The 19,649-nt window shown below is 37.3% G+C and overlaps 1 protein-coding gene across 1 annotated transcript in view; it reads left to right on the top strand.

Annotated features, from left to right (window-relative positions):
- Positions 1 to 19,649, top strand: part of TTC29 (tetratricopeptide repeat domain 29) — a 232,049-nt gene that overhangs the window by 127,425 nt on the left and 84,975 nt on the right. Inside the window, exon 10 of the mRNA XM_008685456.2 lies at positions 15,413 to 15,536. Within this exon, the coding sequence (XP_008683678.2) occupies positions 15,413 to 15,536 (124 nt within the window). The remainder of the gene's footprint in view (positions 1 to 15,412; positions 15,537 to 19,649) is intronic.

Genomic DNA, 19,649 nt, shown 5'->3' with positions numbered 1-19,649 from the left:
TTAAAATGGAACATCCGGGCTTTGATGCGAAAGTTCCTAAAAATGACTCCCCAAAAATACATCAAAACATTTCTATTAATTCATGAAATTAAGAACAGCTTTTTACATTTTCTCCTGTCACTGATTCCATTTGCCTTATTACTTTCATCTGTGGCCCACAAACTTGGTGGCACAATCAACAATCCCCTTAGTGGCTGTTTCATCTCTGCTCTATTTGATTTCTTCTCTCTGAGTAAATGATTAAGTTTTCATGCATTGGTTCAACCAAAATCTATGTTCACTCAACCACATCCTTTATTGATTACTTCTACTGCAAACAGTAGGCCAAGTGTGATATACATAATTGGACAGTTGTCAGGGGATGTGGGTGTTAACAGTCCTGTTTTCCCAGTTGGAAACTGGAATCACCTTGATACACAAATATTCTGCACTGTTTCATTCTCATCCTTTGGACCGAGGAGTCCTGTTCCTCAGAATATATGTTTTTAACTCTCTAAGGTCTGGTTGAATGAATTTAATGATTATACCATATAATGTGCTGTTCAAGTTGCACCTGTGCACTGCATATAGAAAACTGGAATTAATATTTGTCTAACATTTTAACCTTGTCCTTTAACTTATACAAATAATCTGTAGCTTTTCTATGAGAAAATATTTGATCCTTTCCCTTCCAAAGAAAGATTGGCTTCTAAATCTGTTGCCAAGTTTGAAATTTGGAAACTCTTTAAGCAACACATAACGTGTCCATTTCAGATGCTATAGTAACAGTTTTGCCGGCTGTAGAGCTGTATGTACCTTTACTGAGTGGAGCATATAATTTATACTAGAAAGGCTTTTTCTCTAGATTATTTGTTAGAGCAAGTTTCAAATAATTTTAGATGTTTTGGAAATCTATTGCTACTTTGGGAGAAAAACAACTGGACTCACCCAGCAATAGTTTTGTTTATACTGTTTTGTATTTCTTGCTCACAGAATTTGGTTTTTTGTTTGTGTATGTTGTGATTTAACAATCCTCAGCAGGCCAAGCCTAATCCAAAATGTACTCCCATCAAAAATACATCAGTTTTTAGGAACATGAACATAAATAACCTTCAGTGAGTCCATTTTAGCTAAAAAAAATAATAAGTTTTCCCTGAGGTTTTAAAGTGATATGCAAAGAAGTCTACTTTTTTTTCTTATATCATCAACTTTTTTCCTTGAATATTACAGTCTAAGAAAGAGCTTGAAGAGTTCACATCAATTTGGTACAACATTTTTAGTCCTAGAGATCCACAAGTTTGCTCAAAATTCTAAATAGTGTACTATTTTATTTATCAATAATTTTATACCCTCCAGCTCTCTCAATACCATTTTAGTTGTCCCACAAAACAAATATTTAAGTTTGTAAGTGTACCTCTCATGGTACTTTACTCCATGTCTGCATTTGAAATATTCCTCAAACAATTCATAATTTTTCTGGAGAATTGAGCCTTGCCTAAATGTGGAAGAAAATTCTTCATGATTTTGTTATGAAAAAATGAGAACAGAATCATAAACAGCAATATTCACAACTTCAGGAATGTGAAATTCCATTCTATTTCTGATACATAAAGCATTCTTTTAGCAATAAGAAAGGAAAAAAGAATGCGTCTGATAGTACCTGGCACTCAAGTAAACAAAAAGTGTTCATTCTTTGACGCTCTCCCCTAAAAGCCAGACACCAGGACTTTACGTGCCATCTGTCTTGCAGAGTGTACGTTCACATGATGGCACTTCATTCATTGCACAATGGAAGATTTTCAAAAACTAACACTAAGCGGGGAGCCTGGGTGGCTCAGTTGGTTAAGCCTCCAACTCTTGATTTCAGGTTAGATCATGATCTCAGGGTCCTGGGATTGAGCCCCACCTTAAGCTCTGCACTCAGCAGGAAGTCTGCTTGTCTCCCTCTCCCTCAGCCTCCCCAACATGTGCTTGCTTACTCACTCTCTCTCTCTGTCTCTCTCAAATAAAATAAATATATCTGTAAAGCAATCTAACTTATTTTTGCAAACATACAGTAGCTTATCTATGAAAATGAACATTATCCTCGTCAAATCTTGGGAGGTTATGCAAGTTGATACCTCTGATCCTGACACTGCCTGTTTAAAATTAAACTCTTCTGAAATATTTCTGAGCTTGTTGCATATGCTTATGATATGCATATCAAAATGTATATGTGTGTATATGGAGACACACACACACACACACACACACACACACACACATATTCAAAATAGCAGCACATCATTGTTTGAGAGGTGGGTTTGGTCTTTGGAAATAGCCAAAAGAATTTAAAGTCACATTTAGAAAATGCAATAAATAATCCCTATGGGTAACCCAATTTTTGAAACAAAATTCATTAAGTTACTAATGAATGCTTTACACTACTGTACTATGCAGGAGTTTCCTAAAGAGGAATTCCAAAATTGCTGTTAGCCTCATCATTAGATGACATCACTTAGAGGAAATTATCTTCCTTTGCATGCTTGGTATATCTGGACAACTAGAAATATGGATATGAAGCACAGGGGGAAAATCAGAGCTAGAAATATGGATTTGCCAGACTTATGCATATAGGAGTTAGGGCATGGCATAGTAGGAAATATAACTGCCCACAGTAATGTTTTAATGGAGGAGAAAGGAATGCCTGGGACAGAACTCTAGAAATAGCCAAATTTGGACAGGCAGAGACCTCAATGTCAGTGAAATATCTGGGAAAATGACAGATAAAGGAGAAAGAAAATGGAGATTGGCCAAGAGTCCCAGACACTAGAGAGGGAGAAACATTTGGGAAAAGATGGGAAATTTAACAGCAACTCCCAACGTGCATTGTAGATCTGTATAAGGGTAGAGAGGAAGAAACATGGGAGTAGAACACAGGACCTGTGAGCCTATAAGCCCACTAAACATTTTATGCAGTTTAAAATTCAAAGATGTTTCCCACGATACATATTATAATTTTTTGAATTTATATGGATGCTTTGAGATAACAATTGTATTCACTGGCTTTGGCTCAAAATCTGTTTGGCTCCCTTTTAAGACTAAATTTATCCCAAAACACTAGAATTGCTTTGTGAAGATATTCAAATAAATGTGCTGTAGGTTTTAAAGCACTTTAGACAGTTCATAGTACCTATCTCAGGTAATACTATGTACGAATGTTTATATTTATCTCTCCAAATTGACAGTGAAACACTTTAAGGGCAGGAACCATATTCCTCAGCAACTAGCACATTGTAGGTCATTTGATAATCTCTCATGGAAGTTACTGAAATAAAAAGATGTTCTTGGTGTTACCAAAATATCCAGGAGACAAAGAGTTGACAGTCATGAACTCCAAACATCCAGTGACTGATACACTCACAATTTATCTGGGAGCTTAATTTTTATGAGTATTGCATAAGCGTTTCCCTTCTCAAATTTTCATCCTTTCCTTTATTTTATAATATCTTTCATATTATATATGAAGCTTAGTACATGCTAAGCACTCCAGTAGTAACTGTATGTCATTCTAAGCATTTTGCCAGTATATTTATAACAACTTGTATGGATGACTTTAGTGACAACTAAGATTTCACAGCTGAGGGACACTTGCAAGAACAAACTACCATTTACCATAAACTTTGTAAAGGTTTTATTAAAAAAATAACAGCTTTATTGAGATATAAGCCATATGCCATACAATTCACCCCTCTTTTTTGACATTTGAAGACTAGTTTTATTAAATATTTAGTATAGATCAAAGACTATGTGATAATAATGCAGTTGTTCCTCAGAGCTGCTGTGTTTATTTCCATACAGATCATAGAAAAACAGCATGTAAACAAAATATTTAATTTTAGTCAGTGTTTAAAGGCAACTTGAGAGAGGGCATCCAAGATGGTGGCATTTGAAGATCCTGAACTTACCTTCCATAGACACACTGAATATGTAGCTATATATGGAATAGTTCCTTCTGAAAAAGATCTGAAAACTAGCTGAACAGCTCCTTTACAACAAACAGTAAAAGAGCCACATCTAGATGAGTGGGAGAGACTGAGATATATTCTTACCAAACCCCACCTGCCACATGGCAATCCATAATTGGGAGTGATTTCATAATTCTGTAATTCCTCCGTGAGGAATGAGGAGTTCATGCCCCACATCAGTCACCCCAACCTCTGAGACCTGCAATGGAGAGACGAGCCCCCAAAATGTCTGGCTTTGAAAACCACATCCAGGAAACCCAAAGGGCTGTAGGGAACTAGAGTACTTCTGTTAAAGAGCTTGTATGCAGACTTACTTACCCTAGGGACCAACACAAAAGTAGCAGTTTGAAAAGTACATAGACTGTATGTGAAGTTTGCTAATCTTAAAGCATATGCCAGAGGAGCAGAGGCCTATGGGACTCTCTCCAGGGATAGAGGCACTGGCAGGTGCCATTTTTGCACTATTTCTCTACCTTGATAGCTCAAGCAAGTGTGTCCCAGCTCTGTGCTCTCCTGCTGCCTTGCTAAAACTGTTGGACATATGAAGTCTACACAGGAGATGCTCCTCAGTCACCTGGCTCTGGTAGCCAGAGGTGCTTGCATTCCTGGGACCCATGAGACTGTAACAGAGAGACAGTTCCTGGCAGGTTAACATCCCCAGAGTACTACAGAGATAGAAGTCTGAAACACACTCCCGATCTTTCTGTGAAAGAGGCCTATTTACTTGTCCTGTGACTTGCATCTGAAGGGCAAACTTCAAGTTTGCCACATACCTAGAGGCTGCAGAGGTGCTCTCAGGGAATATAAGCCATGTGAGGCCATCTTTCTGCATTCTTCAGGCCTTGCTACAGTGCACTGGTGCCTCACAGAAGGAGCTTATACACTCATCTGAAGCCCCAAATTTTGCAGCTGTCACCCAAGGGACACCTCCAGGTCACCAGCTCTGAAGGTCAGCAGCGTTTACAATTACAGCACCACAGGACTGTATATATTTGAATACTTTAAAGCTGCTGCCTGAGCATCTGGCTTGCAGTAAGCCTGAAAGTAGGTGCTGACTGAGATCCCTCCCTTTGGAAAACTGACAGGTCTTGGCACACTTCAACACCTGGGACGTATCAAGAATAAATCACGTTGCTTAGGTAATTGCAAAGGTTCAAGAGACAACCAAGAGCTAGAGCAATGTTGAACAACAAGGTTCACCTCCTGTACAAATCCACTCCTTCAAGCTTGGAAGAGGTAGTGTTTCACCTAATACATAGAAACCAACATAGAGAATCAAGAAAAATGGGGAAACGGAGGATTATGATCCAAATGAATAAGCAACATAAAACCTCAGTAAAAAATTTAATGAAATGGAGATAAGTAATTTACCTGATAGAGAGTCAAAAGTAATGTAATTAAGCTGCTCAATGACTTGGGAGAAGAATGCATGAACACAGTGAGAACTTCACCAAAGAGATAGAAAATATAAGAAAGCACAGAAGTAAACAGAAGTCACAGAGCTGAAGAATATACTAACTGAAGTGAAAAATACACTAGAGTGGTTCAACAGCAAACTATGTGAAGCAGAAGAAAGGATCAGTGATCTAGAAGACAGGGCAGTGGAACTCACCCAAATAGAGCAGCAAAAAGAGAGAAGAATTTTTAAAAGGGAAGATAACTTAGAAGACCCTGGAGACAACAACAAACAGAATAATATTTATAATGTAAGGGTCCCAGAAGAGACCAGAGAGAGAAAGGGGGAGAAAACTCATTTAAAGAAATAAATTGCTGGGGTGCCTGGGTGGCTCAGTTGTTAAGCATCTGCCTTCGGCTCATGTCATGATCCCAGGGTCCTGGGATCAAGCCCTGCATCGGGCTCCCTGCTCAGTGGGAAGCCTGGTTCTCCCTCTCCCACTCCTCCTGCCTATGTTCCCTCTCCCATTGTGTCTCTCTCTGTCAAATAAATAAATAAAATCTTAGACAGACGAAAGAAAGAAAGAAAGAAAGAAGAAAGAAAGAAAGAAAGAAAGAAAGAAAGAAAGAAAGAAAGAAAAAGAAATTGCTGAAAACTTACCTAACATGGGGAAAAAACAGACATCCATATTCAGGAATCCCAGATAGATTCAAATAAGATGAACCCAAAAAGATCCACACAAAGATACATTATAATTAAAATATCAAAAGTTAAAGATAATGAGAGAATTTTTTAAAAAGCAAGAGAAAAGCAAGTTGTTACATCCAAGGGAAACCCCAAAGACTATCAGTTGATTTTTCAACAGAATCTGCAGGTGAGAAGGGAGGCAAATAATATATTCAAAGTGCTGAAAGGAAAAAAATTGCAGCCCAAAATACTCCACCCAGCAAGGTTATCATTCTGAATTGAAAGAGAAAGAAAGTTTTCCAGGCAAGCAAAAGCTAGAGAAGTTCATCATCACAAACTGGCTTTTAAAGAAATGTTAAAGGAACTACTTTAAGCTTAAAAAAATAAAAAGCATTAATTAGTAACAAGCAAACATATTAAAGTATAAATCTCATTGGTAAAGGTAAATGTATAGTAAAGGTAATGGGTTAGTCGCTGATAAAACTCATATGAAGGTTAAAAGACAAAACTAATGAAAATAACTACAATAATTAGTTAAGGAATACAAAAAATAAAAAGATGTAAAATGTCACATCAAAAACATAAGAGGTGAAGTGGGAGGCAGTAAAAATGTAGAGTTTTAGAATGTGTTCAAACATAAGTTTCTATCAACTTAAAATAAACTGTTATGTATATAAGCTGTTATATATGCCCCTCATAGTAACCACAAGGCAAAAACCTATAGTAGATACACAAAAGACAATAAGAAAGGAATCTAAGCATAACACTAAAGAAAGTCCTCAATCCACAAGGGAAGAGAGGAAAAGAAGACAAGAATACAGAAGAATTGCAAAGCAGCCAGAAAACAGTTTTAAAAAATGGCGATAAGCAAATACCTGTCAATAATTACTTTAGATGTAAATGGACTAAATTCTCCAATCAAAAGACCCAATGTGGCTAAATGAATAATAAAAAAATAAAGACCCATCGATATGCTGCCTTACATGTAAAGTGAATCTTTAAACAAGAGACTCACTTTAGATGTAAGGATACACAGAGACTAAAAAAAAGGAAGGGATAAAAAAGATGTTTCATACAATTGGAAACCAAAAGAAAGCTGGAGTAGCTAAACTTACATTAGACAAAATAAACTTTAAAACAAAGACTGTAATAAAGACAAGAAGGGAATTACATAATGATAAAAGGATCAGTCCAACAAGAGGATATGACATTTGTAAATATTTATGCACCTCTAATATAGGAGCACCTAAATATCTAAAGCAAAATTAACAGATGTAACAAGAGAAATTGACAGCACTGCAAAAACAAAAGCAGGGGATTTTATTACCCCACTTACATCAATAAATAGATCATTCAGACAGAAAATCAATAAGGAACGTCATCCTTAAATGACACATTAGACCAGTTGCACATATATACAGAACATTCCATAAAAAGCAGAATACACATTCTTCTCAAGTGCACAGGGAATATTCTTCACAACAGATCATATGTTCCAGCACAAAACAAGTCTCAATAAATTTAAGAAGATTGAAATCAAATAAAACATCTTTTCTGACAACAATGGTATGAAACCAGATATGAATTACAAGAAAAAAAAACAGAAAAATCACAAATGTATAGAGATTAGACAACATGCTACTGAACAACCAGTGGGTCAATGAAAGAAGAAATTAAAGGGGAAATCAAAAAAATCAGCATGATACACCACATTAACAAAATGTAGGATAAAGTCATATAATCATCTCAATAAATGCAGAAAAAAGCATTTGACAAAATTCAACATCCATTTATAATAAAAACTCTCAAGGGAAGTGAGGATAGAGGGAATGAACCTTGACATGGTAAAGGCCATATTCTGTGTTCACAGATTGGAAGAATTAATATTGTTAAAATATCCATACTTCCCAATGCAATCTACATATTTAGTGCAATCCCTATCAAAATCCTAATGGCATTTTCCACAGAAATAGAACAATAGTAAAATGTATATGGAACCACAAAAGACCTTGAATAGTCAAAGCAATCTTGAGAAAGAAAAACAAAGCTGGAGTCATCATGCAATAATTTCAAACTGGATTATAAATCTATAGTAATCAGGGCACCTGGGTGGCTCAGTCAGTTAAGCGACTGCCTTCAGCTCAGGTTATGATCCCAGGGTTCTGAAACCAAACCCTGCATCGAGCCCTGCATCAGGCTTCCTCTTCAGCGGGGAGCTGCTTCTCCCTCTCTTCCACTTGTGCTCTCTCTGACTACTTGGGTGTGCTCTGTTTCTCTCACTATCTCTGCTGCTATCTCTGTCTGTCTCTCTCAAATAATGAATAAAATCTTTAAAAAGTCTATCTACCATTCTGTCTATCTATCTATAATAATCAAAGTAGTATGGGGACATCTGGGTGGCTCAGTTGGTTGGGTGGCTGCCTTCGGCTCAGGTCATGATCTCTGGAATCGAGCCCCACATCAGCAGCGGAAAGTCTGCTTCTCCTTCTCCCTCTGCCCCTCCCCCCTGCTTGTACTCGCCCTCTCACTCTCTCTTTCTCTCAAATAAATAAAATCTTAAAAAAAAACAAAACAAAAACAGGGGTGCCTGGGTGGCTCAGCTGCTTGGGCGTCTGCCTTTGGCTCAGGTCATGATCCCAGGGTCCTGGTATCGAGCCCCACATCAGGCTCTCTGCTCAGTGGAGAGCCTGCTTCTCCCTCTCCTTCTTTCTCCCACTCTGCCTACTTATCCTCTCTCTGTCAAATAAATAAATAAAATCTTTAAAACAAAAGAAACAAACAAAAACAGTACAGTATTGGCATAGAAACAGACACATAGATCTATAGGACAAAATAGAGAGTCCAGAAATAAACCCATATATATATATAGTCAATTAATTTACAAAGAAGAGCCAAGAATATACAATAGGAAAAGGACAGTTTTTTAAATAAATAGTATTGGGTAAACTGGACAGCTACGTGCAAAAGAATGAAATTATACTACTATTTTACACCATGCACAAAAAATTAACTCAAAATGGATTAAAGACAAATGTAAAACCTGAAATCATAAAACTCTGAGAAGGTAGGCAGTAAGCTCTTTGATGTATGTCTTGGTGATTTTCATTTTTTTGGAGCTAATTCCAAAAACAAAGGCATAAAAGCAAAAATAAATAAGTGAGACTACATCAAACTAGAAAGCTTCTTCTGTACAGCAAAAGAAATTATCAACAAAACATAAAGGCAGCCTACTGAACTAGAATATTTGCAAGTCATATATCTGATAAGGAGTTAATAGCCAAAATAAATAAAGAACTCACATAACTCAATAGCAAAAAAAAAAAAACCCAAACAATCTAATTAAAAATGGGCAGAGGATCTGAACAGTCATTTTTCCAAAGAAGACATTTACATGGTCAATAGGCCATGCTCAATATCACTCATCATCCGAGAAATGCAAATTAAAACCTTAATGAGGTATCACCTCTCACCTGTTTGAATGGCTATTATCAAAAAGACAAGAAACAAATGTTGGCAAGGGCATGGAGAGGGGAACCCTCGTGCACTGTTAGTGGGAATATAAATTGGTACAGCCACTGTGGAAAACAGTATGGAGGTTCCTCAAAAAATTGAAAGTAGAACTATATGATCCAGCAATTCCACTTCTAGATACTTACCTGAAGAAAATGAAAACACTGACACAGTGCACCCCTGTGTTTACTGCAGCATTATTTACAGTAGCCAAGATATGGAAATAACCTAAGTGTCCATCAATAGGATGAATAAGAAACAGTATATATATACAATGGAATTCTACTCAGCCATAAAAAATAATAAAACCTTGCCTTTTGGGAAAACATGGTGAACTTTAACAGTATTAAGCTAACTGAAATAAGTCCAACAGAGAAAGATAAATACTTAAGCTGCCACTTCTATGCGGAATCTGAAAAACAAACTGAACAAACAAACAAAACAAAGCAAAATGAAACTCATGTATGTATACAGATTGGCAGTTGCCAGGGAGAAGGGGGTTTAGGGGTTGACCATAAGGGATGAACAGTGTCGGGAGGTACAGACTTCCAGTTGTGAAGTGAATGGGTCATGGGGATGTGGTGTTCAACAGAGCAACTCCAGTCCGTGGTATTGAGTGTACTTGAAAGTTGCTGAGGGGGAGTGGATCTTGAAAGAGTGCTGGGTGTTACATGCAAGTGATCATGGAACACTACATCAAAAACTAATGATGTACTGTATGGTGACATACATACATACATACATACATACATAAAAATTTTTAAAAGCAAAAAATATTTTGTAACTTTTTAATGAAGACAGGCGGTGACTAGACTTATTGTGGTGATCATTTCAGTGTAGACAAGGGTTGAATCATCACATTGTAAACCCGAAACTAATATAATATTGTATGACAATTATACCCAAGAATAATTAAGAATAGAAATAACAAGGCAGGTTGACATATTTTTCCAAGTCGAATGTAAGTTCTAATCTTAGATGATTCTTCACCTCGGTTATACACATAATTTCCCAGTCACTCTAGTTAATTTTGTAAAGCAGCCGAATAATTTTTAATTTGCCTGCTAGTGATTCTGACACACTTAGCCCATTTGTGGGATTATTTTATGAATATTCTAAACTTATTAAAATATTTTTCCATGAACTTACTTATTGCATATGCTGACCATTTCTGATGGGAAAAAAAAAAACCTCAAACTCTTGCCACTGAGAAAGGGGAACCCTCTTACACTGTTGGTGGGAATGCAAGCTGGTACAGCCACTCTGGAAAACAGTATGGATGTTCCTCAAGAAGTTAAAAATAGAGCTACCCTATGACCCAGCAATTGCACTACTAGGTATTTACCCCAAAGATACAAATGTATTGATCTGAAGGGGCACCTGCACCCCGATGTTTATAGCAGCAATGTCCACAATAGCCAAACTGTGGAAAAAGCTGAGATGTCCATCATTAGATGAATGGATAAAGAAGGTGTAGTATATATATAAAATGGGATATTACTCAGCCATCAGAAAGGATGAATACTTACCATTTACATCAATGTGGATGGAACTGGAGGGTATTATGCTGAATGAAGTAAGTCAGTCAGAGAAAGACAATTATCATATGGTTTCACTCATGTATGAAATATAAGAAACAGCACAGAGGATCATAGGGGAAGGGAGGGAAAACAGAATGGAAGTCATCAGAGAGGGAGAAAAACCATGAGAGACTCTTAGCTATAGAAAACAAATTGAGGATTGCTGGAGGGGAGGCGGGTGGGGGGATAGGGTAATGGGTGATGGGCATTAAGGAGGGCATGTCATGTAATGACCACTGGGTGTTATATGCAACTGATGAATTATTGAGCTCTACATCTGAAACCAATGTTGACTAATCAAATTTAAATAAAAGTTAAAAAATTCTTGCCACTGAAAATCAAATATTACCTTTTATATTACTTTTTTTAAGAAGTGCTTTCTCAACTGTTTATTGCATGTGGTAATAATATAGTTCATCAATCACCTATTATAGACATTCAGGAAAAAAATTATTCTGTGTTGAGTTCTATTTGCTCAGAGATTTTAGGTGAATACTAAATTTTGCTGTTTTAACTGCAGCCAGGGAAATGAATGCCATTTTGCAAGTGAATTTTTAAGGTTAGAAATGTTGATATTTTGATGCCCACTATCTAAACAGAATGCTGTTGAATATGTGATTGCTTTATGATTATACACATATGACATAAACACAAGCACAAAAATTTAGGTATGTTTGTTTTTGCATAAAATTAAATAAAATGAATAGATACATATAGAGATTTAGTAGAACTGTGAATTAGACCAGTTTTAGAGTTGTTTGCTCTCATTATGTTCTAATTACATATCATGAATATATAAATTCAGTGTGAATTTTAAACTTCCTAGAAAATATTAATCAAAAATTAACTAGCCAATGAACTACCCACTATACTGAAGGAGTCACTTTAATTTTAGATTTCACTGACTCTAAGATTGCTTCTATGGGACGATGCACCTTACATACTACCAAAGAAAATACTCTAACTGAACTGTAACATAATAACTCTTATTGCTTAGAATTTTGATTTTATACTTAACAAAAGAGCTATTTTAGGCTCATCTACACACAGATATTTTTATCACTCCTAAGCATTCACGTAAAAAAATACAAACAAGTTGATTATACTCCTCAAACATATTTGCATTCCAAGTCCAATTCTTCTGAATCACTTCTAGATCAGAATTGTCACTATTTTTTTCTCAAACATATTATTTTTTGTGCCATCAAGAACATTGTTACTATAGCTTTTCTTAAAATAGTGCTCCAGTATCATCTCCAGTATTTTTTCCAAGTCATGGTTACTCAATTTGCCCATTTTGAAGTTGGCATTTTCTTAACTTTCAGAAGATTTCAGAGAGGTTTTTAGAAAACAACCAGTCCTCCCGTCCCATTCTGAAATTATCTTTAAATAGTTGTTAACAGAAATATCAGGGCATTGCAATTGTTGGGTCGTGTCCAGGATGATAAACCTAATCTGTTTCTGCACCAACAGCTATGACATGACTGTTCCCCATCTGACAATGATTATAAGATGCCTACCTGTTGTAAGTCATTCTGATTTCAGAATGTTGAAACATGGGGAAATGTGTGTTTTACTGTAATTGCACTAATTGAAAAGTTTGTAGCAAAGCTTCTGTATATGCCACATTCGTTACTGTACCATCCGGAGCTCCTATGAGTAAATCCTTGCAGTATAAACTGAGAAATATCCATGAGAGGAGCAGTTCAATTGCAAAACAACGTCTGCATTTCAGAATTTCATCCTGTGAATTATTGAGTCATGGCATAGGTGTTTGCTGGGAACTGCTGACGTATGAGAACAAAGGGAGATTCTAGGGATTCAAAGACATTAAGAAATAAGAGTTTTTCCTTTATTATAGCTAATTGAAGACTACAATGGTAACTTTTCGGTTATTTTAAAACCTCTAAATTCTGGATTTTGTCACATTAATACACATTTTCAGTGGTTCTGATATGAGTTAACAACAGAATTTCATATAATCTTAGATTCACCATTCTGTTAGGAATTGGAAAAAAAATTAAAAATCCAGAGAGTCAACAGATATACTGAATTTTTTCAGCACGCTTAATTTGGAGCCATTTTGAAATCACTTCTTGCTTTGTCCATAGCATTTTAATTGTTTATGGCATGTCCCTGAATCAGCAGCTAAACATTCCCCCGCTTGGTTTCAGCCTCCTCTACAAAATCAGTCACAGTATATTATACCTTGAATATAGCTGTTTTCGAAAATTACTGTCTCTTCGGTTGCGCAAATATTTTTTATCTTGGTTCTTAATCTCGTTTGCCCTTATGAGAGTGCGCCTCTCAGTGGGCCCCCAAGCATTCTTCACATAGGACATCACTACAACTGGCTCCTAAAAGATCCTGTCTCCTTAAACTGGCTTTCAAATTTCAAATAATTATCTCCTTTAGAGAGATTTTGAGAGTCTTTCCACTCCTCTCTCTCCTTTCTGTATAGTTCTTGCTCATATAAAACTAAAATTTGTATATACTTGAAGTGGCATTCAGATCATGAAAAACTGATGAGTATTTGGGACTCAGATTTATAAAATGAGAGCAGAATTCAAATAGTAGAAGCTTCTGAATATAATTCATTGAAATCTTTAAAATGATGTGCCCCTCAGTTCTTTGTGAGAGAAAAAAAAAAATAGCCAAACTTGTTTTAGGTAGTTTTGGGAATTTGAGTTTCTGTAACAATCTCCAAAATCTCGGTGGTATATCACAATGAAATCTTATTTCTTCCTCATATAAATTCTAGTGGTTTGCCAGATGGTTGTGCCATGCCTTCCAGAAGCCAGGCCCTTTCATCTGGGGGCAGTATCTCTCTCTCATTCTTTGGAGTCCTGGTTGGGGGAATTCTGAATACCCCATTTTCATCTTATTTGTTTTAATATCTCCTGCAGGTATTGCCTCCCCACAAAGGCCTTGCTTCATTTGCAAAGTAGTGTGGAAAATTTCAACCTTTTCAGAGGTTTTATTTTTTAAAAAATGACAGCTTCCTTGAGATATAATTCATATACCATATATTCACCCTTCTAAAGTCTAAAATTCAGTAGTTTTTAGTTATATTCAGAGAGCTGTGCAAACATCACCACAATTTAAGTCGGATCATTTTTGTCACTCCGAAAAGAAACCCCATACTTCTTAGCAGCCACTCTCCATTCCCCTTCTCACCAGCCTTTGGTAACCACTAGCCTACTTTCTATTTCTATGGATTTGCCTATTCTTTTTTTTTTTTTTAAGATTTTATTTATTTATTTGACAGAGACAGCCAGCGAGAGAGGGAACACAAGCAGGGGGAGTGGGAGAGGAAGAAGCAGGCTTCCAGCGGAGGAGCCTGATGTGGGGCTCGATCCTGGAACGCCGGGATCACGCCCTGAGCCAAAGGCAGACGCTTAACGACTGTGCCACCCAGGCGCCCCTGGATTTGCCTATTCTGGACATTTTATGTAAATGGAGTCATACGATATATGTTTTTTGTGACTGGCTTCTTTCATTTTTTTTGTTTGTTTGTTTGAAGATTTTATTTATTTGACAGAGAGAGACACCGCGAGAGAGGGAACACAAGCAGGGGGAGCGGGAGCGGGAGAAGCAGGCTTCCTGCTGAGCAGGAAGCCTGATGCAGGGCTCCATCCCAGGACCCTGGGATCATGACCTGAGCCGAAGGCAGATGCTTAACGACAGAGCCACCCAGGCGCCCTGGCTTCTTTCATTTAATGTGTCTTCAAGGTTTATCCATGTTGTGGCATGTATCACTAAACTTCATTCTGTCTTATGGCAGAATAATATTCCATTGTATGGATAGACCACATTTTGCTCATTCATTCAATTGATAGACATTAGGGTTGTTTCCATTCTTGACTACTGTAAATAATGCTGTCATGAACATTTGCGTACAAGTTTTTGTGTGGACATAATATTTTTATTTCTCTTGGGCATATATATAGGAGTGGAACTGCTGGGTCATATGGTAACTGTATATCAAAATTTTTGAGGATCTGCTAAGTTGTTTTCCAAAGCAGGTGCACCATTTTACAATCCCACCAGCAACACACGAGGGTTTAAAGGTTTAAGTTTTCACTCGCTGTATACTCCAACAAAGACAAGCCACCTATTTTTAAATTCGCATTTCACATTTCATTATCCTGAACCATTTTGCACTTTCTAAAGCAAAGACACAAAATCTCTTCTCTTTACTGTGACATTAAATGAGATGATACTCCAATAGTTTCCTGTTTTATTTATTCCAGCCAAGGAGAGATGACAGAAGCAATTAAATACTTGAAAAAAGTTGTGAAAATTGCAAGAAACAATTCTCAAAGACTAGATGTTGTGAGAGCAAGTACAATGCTTGGGGATATCTACAATGAAAAAGTGAGTATATGTGTTTCTTTCTTGTAGGGAGAAATTCTCAGAGTTTTAAAATTCTATTCCCATTTGACTCTCACCTTCCCATAATAGGTTATGCAGAAAGACCCCAGGACCGCAGGATTTGCTTAACACACAGGGCACTTACTTTCTCTTCTCCCAGGACCTGAGTGCCGTCTTGGGCACAGTCACTACGATCTGCTAAAACTGATTCATATCTTCACAGCCAGTGAAGATTCTAAGTGGTTTTGGATTTGAAGAGCAATTAAAACATTTCAACTCAAAGAATATCATTATAATGGTTGGCTCTTATCTGCTGACACTAACATTCATCTCCCTTGCTCCAGATTCTCATTTCATTAATTCAGCTGTGATGTCCCTGCTAGGTTCTTCAGGAGAAGAAAGGACAATCCCAAGAGTAATTCTGAAGGAAATACAGAATTCTAGCTTCAGACTGGTTATGTGAAAGAAAAGAGAAAGAAGAGAAAGTCTAAAATAAAAGTATCTTATTCAAGAGGCCATTACTAGTGAAATGAATTGGTCATAACGCATTGATCTTTTGATTTATTTTCTCCTGAGTTTAGATTTCATTACCCAGATTTTTCTTTAAGAAACAGTATAAAAGAGGCTTTTTTCCCCTCTAGTTATAATTGCTGTTTTTGATAATGAATAGGATCTATCGTTTTTGAGGGCAGTGTCATTCATAAACTGTTTCTACACCTTGTCTTAGTCTTTTTTGAGAGGTTGTGTATGTAGTGATTAAAGGCACTAATTCTGAGACTCAAGTGTTTGGTGAAAACCTACTTCTTTACTTCTAAGATCTGTGGCCTAGGACAAGTTACATACCTTCTAGGTGCCTCAGTTTTCTCCCCTCCTAAGGTTGTAGTGAGTATTGAGTTAATGAAGGTAAAGCAGTTAGGATAGCGCGTGGCAGGGGAAGCAAGGGCCAGCTATATAAGCCATTATTATTCTGTGCACCTTTATGTGGTCTCATACAACCCCCCTTTTCCTGAGGCTCAGAGGGTTTCAGTAACCCACCCCAGGCCTCCACGTTTCTAGGTGCCATTGGTATTCAAACCCTTCCTCTAAACCACTACAGTCTTTTATTTGCCATATAATTGACTTTGATGATTTCAGAATTAATTAGGCTTTTTTTTTTTAAGGAAATAGAGTTTGAAATTAATCTGAATGAATGCAACTACCATCTTTAGAATTCATGTGCTATGGGACACATGCATTCAAACAGGGTATCTGATTTCTTTTTACATCCCTCTCTCTCACTTGCCCTGGCTCATTTGCTTCCTCTCTCCCAATATCCACTATCATTAAACCCCCTTTTTCTCTCCCCTTTGTCACTCTCCTCCTACTTTTCTCCTCCCCTTGCTCTTCTCTCCTGCCCCTGTTTTTTTGGTCTGCTCTCACCCTCAGTGGTCCTCTCCCTCTGGTCTCCCCCACTTTGTTTCTCCCTCTTTCTTTGTGGCTCCCCCACTTGTCACCCCAGGTCTCTCTCTCCACTGTGTGCCCCTTCTCTATGGTGCGACTCTACTCTGGTGACTCCTCTCTCCTGGATCTTGTTTGTGCTTTTGTCTACTTTCGGGATACCATGCTGAAAAACAGACAAGGCTCATGCCCTTGTGAGGCTGGCAGTCTGATGGGTGCTTATCCTGTAGTAGCGCAATTGGCCTTCCTAGTTATACATAGTCTTACTTTTTAAAAGGATTGTTCTTCAAAACAGAAGTGCAAGAAACACAAATTGCTTTACCCTCCCACCAAACAATACCCAGAGCTCAGTGTGTTAGTATAACACAAACATTAAATATCAGCTTATATTCTCCTAATTACAGAAAGCATAAGGAAAATAAAACAATAAACCCTTCTGAGGGGTAATTTTTATAGTTGCATTTTTTAAGCTTTTTGCCAAAAGTTTGTATCTCTTTAGTCTGTATCCTCTGGTTATTAATTCTTGAAGAAGAGTCTAATATCTTAAAGGCTAGAGACACAAATACAATCCAAAAGCTATGTCAATTAACAAAGGTTAATTTTTTACCAGTTTGTCCCAATTCTGTTATAAAATTTGGAGGATTCCAGGTATTCATGCTATCTTCAAATATACATTCCTTCAAATATACAAGTTGATTCATACATCTTAGTGATTCTTTATATTTTAATGTAATAAATAGTCACTGATAAATAGTATAGTATTTTTTAATAATTTTTTTTTGAGAGAGAGAGAGAGCATGACAGGGGAAGGGGCAGAAGGAGAGAGAGAGAGAGAATCTCAAGCAGGCTCCATGCCCGTTGCAAAGCCTGATGCGGGGCTCAGTCTAACAATCCTGAGATCATGACCTGAGCCGAAATCGAGAGCCAGATGCTTAACCAACTGAGCCACCCAGGTGCCCCTTAAGTATACAATACTGTAACAATTTTGTGACATCACAGACTTCAAAACAAAACTTTATTTGTTACTAAAATTGTTAATGTTGCATTCAATTTTTGTGCATTACTGTGATTCTTTGTGGACACTTCCTCAAGTCAAAAAATCTACTGATTACTTCTCAGGCTGACTGAGTTGCTAAATCATTACCAAGAGTATGATTTGAAAATATATAACAAAGTGGGTTTATTAGAACCAAATATAGTTATTATAGTTATTTTTCCTTCTCGTGTTTTTGAAACAGGGGGATACACTTGATGACATCCTGAGTTTCCTTCTAGTACTACAAAGTCATTTCCTAGGAAAACACTGACAAGGAATTATTTCATGTCTCTCATTTCAGCTGCAAATGGATGTTTCCTAATGATATTAGATGACTTTATTCCAGTTATACACCCGGACAATCTCACAGGCTGTTTGCATCACATGCTATCTGTTACGCTTTTCCATGAAGGAAACTAGCAGGACAAAGAGGAACCTCACTGATTTCTGCCCACTTGACCTTGAATCTGCACTCGCTACTTATTAACTATGACCTGGGGCACATGAATTCTTTGATCCTCAGTTTCTTCATCTTTCAAGTGTAAATAATAGGATACCTTGAAAAACTATATAAGGACTGGAAATTTATAAATATGTACGTGGTGCCTAGTCAAATCCCTAGCACATGGTGGGTACACAAAAGCACTTAGCTTCTTAATATGCTCAAGCTCTGATCTCTCCCTGCAACGTTGGACCCATAGCCCACTGCTTGCCTGACATCTTCACTTAGATGGCTTCAAATATAATCTATTAGAAACTGAACTCATCATTTCCCCCTAAATTCTATTTGTCTGTTAACTTAATGTTCAACTATGGTAGAATATGATTCAGGTATTTTCTAGGCAAACTGTCTTCTCAATCTATGAGCTCCCCCATCTGACCTCATCCAGGCCCACAGCATCCATATGCGGATGACTCCCAAATTTCTATCTCCAGCTCTGATCTCTCCTTGGGACTCCAAACTCTAACTGCTGACTTAGCATCTCCACCTGGATGTCTAATAGACATCTCAAATTTAACATGATTCCTTCCTCCCAGGCTTCTCTATCTGAATAAATGTCATTCTCCATCTGCCCAGCTGCTCAAGCCAAAAATCTGGATATTCTTTGATTCTTTTGATTCTTTTCTCCTTCCTGCTCCATACCTAGTCCAAAGGAAATCCGGACTTTTATGCCACCAAAACATATCTGAGACGCACCTACTTCTCTGTATTTGCTACTATCATCCCAACAGTTTATGATACTCTGTTTTCTCACCTACACTACTCTAGTAAGTTCAAGCCCATTCCCTAATTCTCGCCCATATAATCCAGTCTCCACGCAGAGGTCCAAGTAGTCCTTTTAAATGTAAATCAAATTATGTTATTTCTCTGATTAGAACACTTCCATTACTTCCCATTCTTCTGGGAAGAATATTCTGTGTGAGATGTACACCCCTCCCCCATCTCTGACTTCATTTCTTCCCACTCTCTTTATCGACTCCACCACAGCCAGATGGACTTGAGAGCTTGTTCCTGCCTTAGGACATTTGCCTTAGCTGGAATGCCCTGTATGGAATGCTGTCCACCCTGAGCTTCACAGCACTGAATTATTGTCACCATATCTCAGTTAAGTGCCACATCTTCGGAGAGGCCTTCCCTTGGC

Source organism: Ursus maritimus, unplaced genomic scaffold (assembly GCF_017311325.1).
Source record: "Ursus maritimus isolate PB19 unplaced genomic scaffold, ASM1731132v1 scaffold_11, whole genome shotgun sequence".
NCBI classification, from domain to species: domain Eukaryota; kingdom Metazoa; phylum Chordata; class Mammalia; order Carnivora; family Ursidae; genus Ursus; species Ursus maritimus.
The sequence above is the reverse complement of the archived record's forward strand: the minus strand, read 5'-3'. Positions and strand labels throughout refer to the sequence as shown.